At 37.6% G+C, this 6,460-nt stretch overlaps 1 protein-coding gene across 1 annotated transcript in view; it reads left to right on the top strand.

Moving 5' to 3' along the window:
* The window catches only part of LOC103918610 (nucleolar RNA helicase 2-like), a 17,615-nt gene that overhangs the window by 7,064 nt on the left and 4,091 nt on the right, over positions 1-6,460 (top strand). Inside the window, exons 6-12 of the mRNA XM_009325989.1 lie at positions 483-668; positions 1,217-1,362; positions 2,345-2,494; positions 4,243-4,404; positions 5,167-5,286; positions 6,068-6,141; positions 6,331-6,457. Of these exons, the coding sequence (XP_009324264.1) occupies positions 483-668; positions 1,217-1,362; positions 2,345-2,494; positions 4,243-4,404; positions 5,167-5,286; positions 6,068-6,141; positions 6,331-6,457 (965 nt within the window). The remainder of the gene's footprint in view (positions 1-482; positions 669-1,216; positions 1,363-2,344; positions 2,495-4,242; positions 4,405-5,166; positions 5,287-6,067; positions 6,142-6,330; positions 6,458-6,460) is intronic.

Here is a 6,460-nt window from a genome sequence, read left to right as displayed (position 1 = left end):
GAATGAGATTAGGCTCTTTCATCATAATATATCTTGAGATATTAGGGATGAATTTTTTTTTTCCTGCACAACTTCAGGAAGGAGGCGATTTCAGTAATTGGGATAGTCAACTATATAAAGGGGGTTTTTAAGTTTCCAATTAAGGTAGACAATTTGGGAAGAGCTAAGTATTTCCAAAGCGGGTTAAAAGAAGCTCTTGGTTTGCCACTTTATTTAAATCATGGGGAGAGAGAAGGGAGATGGGAAATCTTTTTTCCTTCAGGAAGAGCCGTAGAACTTACACCTTGCCAGTTTTGGGTTTTTTTTTTCCCCCAAGTTTTCTCCTCCTGTTCATCATTTGTTCTCACTTACATTTGTAAGGAGAGTACTTATAAATGGTTTAAGAAGCTGTTTCATTATTACTTAGCTACCATGTGTTTCTAATGTAGAGAATGCTCCCTAGCTCACTGCTAACTCCTCTTCTGCTCTTTCCTGTTCATCAGTTGATCTCATGAGAAGCGGCATTGACATTTTGGTTGGGACACCTGGTCGAATCAAAGACCATCTTCAGAATGGCAAGCTGGACCTTACCAAGGTGAAACATGTTGTACTTGATGAAGTTGACCAGATGCTGGACATGGGATTTGCTGAGCAAGTGGAAGACATTTTACGAGTTGCATACAAGAAGGGTAATCTCAACATTTAAACAAATAGTAGGAAACATTAGTAATAATTTAGTCTCCTAAAATTCAGGTATATTTTTCTGAAAGTTGCAAGGTAGCTTTGTTTAGAAATGACTGAATACTATATATTGTAGGAAATGTACTGTGAACGCAGTACACGAGGAAGTGTTGTGGAAGTGGGAATTATTCACAGAACCTTTGCAAAGCTTAAAATCTGGTACCTAGGGATCTGTAAATAACTTTCTTTGACACCTATCTATAAGTTGTACTTGGGCTTCTTCCAGTTAAAAAGAATTAGAAGCTTTTTACCCATTTCACCGCTTGAAAATAGGCTGGATTTTTGGTCATAGTAACTTTTTTTCTAGTCTTGAAAATATTTAGACTTTCTAGAGTATTTTTTTCTCCAGATGTTGGTAACGCATAAATTTAAAAAGCAGAATTGCCTTCTTTATTTTATATACTGATATTTGGGTTATTTTTAATAACCCATATAGTCAATTTGTATACATCTGTAAGATGGAACATATGAAGTTTGTGAAACATTGTGTTTTAAGATTCTGAAGACAATCCCCAGACGCTACTGTTTTCTGCAACTTGCCCACATTGGGTGTATGATGTGGCTAAGAAATACATGAAGTCTAGATACGAACAGATCGACCTTATTGGAAAAAGAACTCAAAAAGCTGCTACAACAGTAGAAGTGAGTAATCTATCTAATGTGGAATGCTTTTGGGCCTTTTCCCTTTTCCTTTATGCTACAAATGGTCATCCCATCCTAGGGTACATTATCAGAATGATGTTGAAAGTTGTTTTGAGAACTGGTTTTTGAAGCATAAGGCACGTTACAGCTAGTCAAACTGTTTCTAGCTTTACGATCTGTCTCTTATCACAGCATCCGGTAACCATATAGACATCTTGGGTAGAGTGAGGATTCAGTTATCAGTTTTTTGGTTTTCAGAGAAAGGCAGTATCTGAATTTTTCCAAGTTGGAAGCAAAAGGCACGCATTAACATCAGCCTGGCTCTTTTAGATCATCATGGACATCACAGTCAAATTCTGCTATTCTGCATACAGGAGACTTTTTCAAACTTCCTGTGGTATCTCACCTCACTAGGCCTTTCCTTGCTATGCAGTAAATACCATAGCAAGGAATACAATACATATATGCTAGAAGCCTGAATTATCTTTTTTTGATAAAATAAGATATTGTTTCTGCTTAAGGACTGCTAAGCAGTTACTTTGACAGATCAGTTGGACACATCATAATTGTATCAGTGGGATTGAAAGAATGTTAATCGTGCTTGAAAAAAGCTTTTAACACACTGTATTTATTTGTTTCACTTTATGTTACACAAAGCTTTAGTTGATAGAACTGTGACAGTCTTGCACCTCTAACTGTCCTCCAGAGAAATGGTATAACATCTCCTGTTTTCTTTCCTTGCTTTAAAAAAGTGATTTGTAGACTGTCATCTTTTTTTCCTCTTACCATAATTATTTTGCTTAATGTTAGACTAATTGTGGTGGACATAAGAGCCTTATGGATTTTGCATATGCCAGGAACGTGAGTTAGCATATTTTCCCTATCAGGAAACTGTATAACTCTTTGGTATTTCTGGATTTTACAGTTTCAAAAAGAATTTTGTGCTTTTATCTAAGCTAAACACTGGAATTCTTTTCCATAGCATTTGGCAATAGAGTGTCACTGGTCTCAGAGAGCTGCGGTTATTGGAGATGTCATTCAGGTCTACAGTGGCAGCCACGGGAGGACCATCGTCTTTTGTGAGACCAAAAAGGAGGCAAATGAACTGGCTCTGAATGCTTCCATCAAACAGGTATTTTATCATCTGATTAAGTAACAAAACCTGTCAGAGATGTATCAACCCTATGTTGATACCAGACCTATGCTGAATAAGTTTTAAAGAGAGACTTTCGAAGTGGATAAGGCAGGCTTTTGCCGGTGGTCAGATAGTTTCAAAACTGCCAAAAAGAACCTTTTAAAAAAACCCAACAAACTGGTTGAAAGTTTACAGCATTATAGTCTTCAGGACTAGGCTGCACTAACAGATACTGGGCTACAAAGGATTTTTTTCTTAAAAGTAGAGTTCTCATTGACATTAAATGAAGCAGCTGTGAATTAATTTTTCTGTCGAGAGGACTGTTGGATTAAAAAAATGGTGGTAGACTTAGAGAACTACTAGGATAACAGGTCATGGTACTGGAATAGCAGTTACTGAGCTGTGATGCTGACAGTAATTAGTGTTGTTGGGGGGAGCAATTAGGGTTTAGAGCTGTGATACAACAGAGGCTATATTTGTATTTTCATTAAGATGTTTATTAGCTGTTATGAAGAGTTTAAAGATGTATACACAGAAAGAATTCAATTAGCCATCTCTTGTGAATGACGTCTAGTGTATTCCTGAGATTGTGGCACACTCTAGCACTGGTGGAAAATAACTCGTTGATGTCGTGGTGCAATGTTTATGATGTGTAGCAGCACTGGCACTGCATGCTCAGTTTTGGTGGTGGTATCACAGCAACTACTTTTTCTGTATGTGCTTTCATTGAGGAGATGGGTTAAGTTATGTCTAGAAAGCAGTATAGCATTATGTTCCTAGGGAAAGGAGAAGCTTTTTCATTTGCCGCAACTGTGTTCAGGAGTGTTTCTCCCACACTCCTAGATGACCTCAGTAACAGCTAAACCTGAGCGTGGAGCCTTATCCTACGTTACTGGTGGTGTTAGTGATATCAAATCTTGCATAGGCAATGCAGAACTCTGATCTTGGCAGGTAAGAGAAGGAAATTACTTAGATGTTTCTGTTTTAGCATATTAATACTCGCTAACAGAATATATGCCTGTTCCATTTACCAGCTGACTTTAATCCAAAACTGTCTGAAAAGAGAGGTCTGTGCTGACCCTAGCATTGTGTTAGTATTTTTTTCAAATCATGCTCTGTTTACATGTGGAAAACATGCTAGCCATCTACAGGCAAACTGTGAAATGCAGAGGAAAAAACAATGCTTGTATGTTTGGTCCTCGTACTTGTTATTGCTGTGATACAGAAGGACTTTCAGAATGTTGGGATTAAAACAAAATTATCTTTGAAGCTGTAGATCATTTTTTTAGAACCACTTATATTTTAATCCTGTAATTGGTAGTGGGGGAAATTAATATATTAAGGGGGATTAAGAAGCAACACTATTGTGGAAAAGAGGTCTAAATGAATACTAAGAAGGCCTGAGAAAATTGTTGACTATTTTGAAACAGCTAAGCCTTGCATAGATGGTGTGAATGGCAAGTTAGGGCATAGCTGTTTTCACAGGTCACAGTAATTAGAGGTGGAGATAAGACACACGTTGCGATTCTGTTTTCCTGCCTTTGTTAAAGGTCTTTGATGTATATAAGTAAGAAGTACTGAGTAAATACTGTAAGACACCTAACATATAAACTCTAGTAATTCAGTTCTTCTGTATCTTGCCATACAGTATCTATCAAATACCAAGATATTGTACCCAAAACTGACCATAAAGTGGAGTACTGTCTTGGATTTTGGTACAGTCCTATAATAATACTGTTTTTCAGGATTGCCAGTCGTTGCATGGTGACATTCCTCAGAAGCAAAGAGAGATCACACTGAAAGGTTTTAGAAATGGTACATTTAAAGTTCTGGTTGCAACCAACGTAGCTGCCCGTGGTTTAGATATCCCTGAAGTTGACCTGGTTGTACAAAGTTCACCACCAAAGGTAGGAGATGGTTATGTTGCGTGTCTTGTAATAATTTGTAGTCTTGTTTTCAAGTAGTATATGCTATCAGGTGATGGTGTTCACCACACAGAGTTTATCAGCATTGCATTTAAGGGTAAGAAATGTCCATATATATAGAAGTAGTTTCTTAGAGGATTTTTTCAGAGTGCGTCAATCCCTAGTATGTTTAAAGATGGTCTCCTTAAAATGCCTTCTTTTAAGGCTGTTCAAAGCCTCTCCCTTCAAGGCCATGCATGGTGATTGCAAGTCTGGAAGCAGTGGGAATTAAAGAAAGGCTGTTTGTCTTGCAAGAACGATTCACTAAGTAGGGGCATATATGAGGAGGGGACCCCAACAGTGAGAATATTGGCTGAAGTTAAGAGGGTTTAAAAGAAACAAGATCATTTTTCAGTGAATTTGCTATTAGTATCTCAGTAACCATGCTCACGTTGATGTGCAGGAAGGTGAGTGGGATTGTTACATATACACACTCAAAATGTTTTCTCATGTTCCCTGTGGTGATGCCAAAACAAGACTTAGTTGATCCATGCTCATGGTTCTGGCTTTTGAACCGTGATTTTTAGAGGGTTGTGGAAAAGCTTATTCATTTGACTTCAGTGAAACAATGTTTTTTAATTTAATTATCTTATGCAGTTACTGTGTATTGTTCAGGCTGAACTGTAATAGCTTCTACTAAGTTACGTGAATGCAATGAATTGATTAAATTACAATAGATATGTCATAAGGCTATTTATTTTGAAGGATGTGGAGTCCTATATTCATCGTTCTGGACGCACAGGTCGAGCTGGACGGACTGGGATCTGTATCTGTTTTTATCAGCGAAAGGAAGAACATCAGTTAAGATATGTGGAACAAAAAGCGGTAAAGTATAGTTTTCTTCTAATCACGAGCACTCAAATCTAATGTGTTACAGTAGCATGTAGAATCTTCATGTTACAGGATATAGCTTATAAAGCACCCAGTTGAGGTTCAGTTACCTTGCAGAGTTTGGGTGTACTGACAGTTACTGTGGAGCAGGGAGTGCGCTGCAGATACTCACGCCCACGCTTTTTCAGCAAATGACAGTAAGATTGTACCTGTGGAAATGAGAAAAAGCTAGCAGGATTTCAGTTTAGTGTTCACCCTGGCTTATCGTCTGATCGGTGATTTGCGTATGTGTAGCTTTACTGAGAGCCGTTACTTCCATTTTTGCACTTTATGCACTGTTCCATATGGTGGTTTTCTCGCCAATTAAGTATTCAGTTGGGATGGGATGGCTTAGTCTCAGCACGTAAAACTCAAACTTACATTTAGAAAGGCTGTGTAACTTGTGCTTAAATCCAAATAAATCAGATTAAAATTAATAATTTAGAATTTGTAGGACTTCTTGTTTCCCCTGGAATCTGCCAAAATGTTCTCTATTTATTTCAGTTTAAGGTCACTGGATCATTTAAACTGACCTGGTACATAAAAGGCTTTTAGCTGTTACCCATTTCCCTGTAAGCTTAACCTTGTAATTTTCACTAGCAGAAGTTGGGAGTGAAAAGAAAAAGAAAAATGATAGATTTAAATGCTTGTTTCATTGGAGTCCAATACTGTTTCTTTAGAATGGAATTATTTATGGTCTGCAACTTTCATCTGTATTTTGCTTTTTAAATTTCAGGGCATTACATTCAAGCGTGTTGGTGTTCCTACTGCGACAGATATCATAAAGGCTTCCAGCAAAGATGCCATCAGGTGTGTTCGGTGACTCAAGCCCTGTTGTATCTTCCTATCTTCCTAGTTCAGAAGGGCTGTTTGGATTGCTCTTTGCTGTCTCTCTGAACTGATCACTATTAAAGTCTTGGACTGCTGTTTTTCTTCTATTCCAGAGCCTAGTAAATACTAGTGTATAAATTTTTTTTTTTTTTTGCTTTAATTACTCAGGTGTCTGGATTCTGTTCCTCAAACTGCTATCGAATATTTCAAAGAATCTGCTCGGTTCCTAATACAAGAAAAGGGACCAGTTAATGCTCTGGCTGCAGCTCTAGCCCATATTTCAGGTGCTACTTCCATT

The sequence above is a fragment of the Pygoscelis adeliae genome, unplaced genomic scaffold, assembly GCF_000699105.1.
Source record: "Pygoscelis adeliae isolate BGI_AS28 unplaced genomic scaffold, ASM69910v1 Scaffold4, whole genome shotgun sequence".
Classification (NCBI taxonomy): domain Eukaryota; kingdom Metazoa; phylum Chordata; class Aves; order Sphenisciformes; family Spheniscidae; genus Pygoscelis; species Pygoscelis adeliae.
This window is presented reverse-complemented; position numbering and strand designations above follow the sequence as displayed.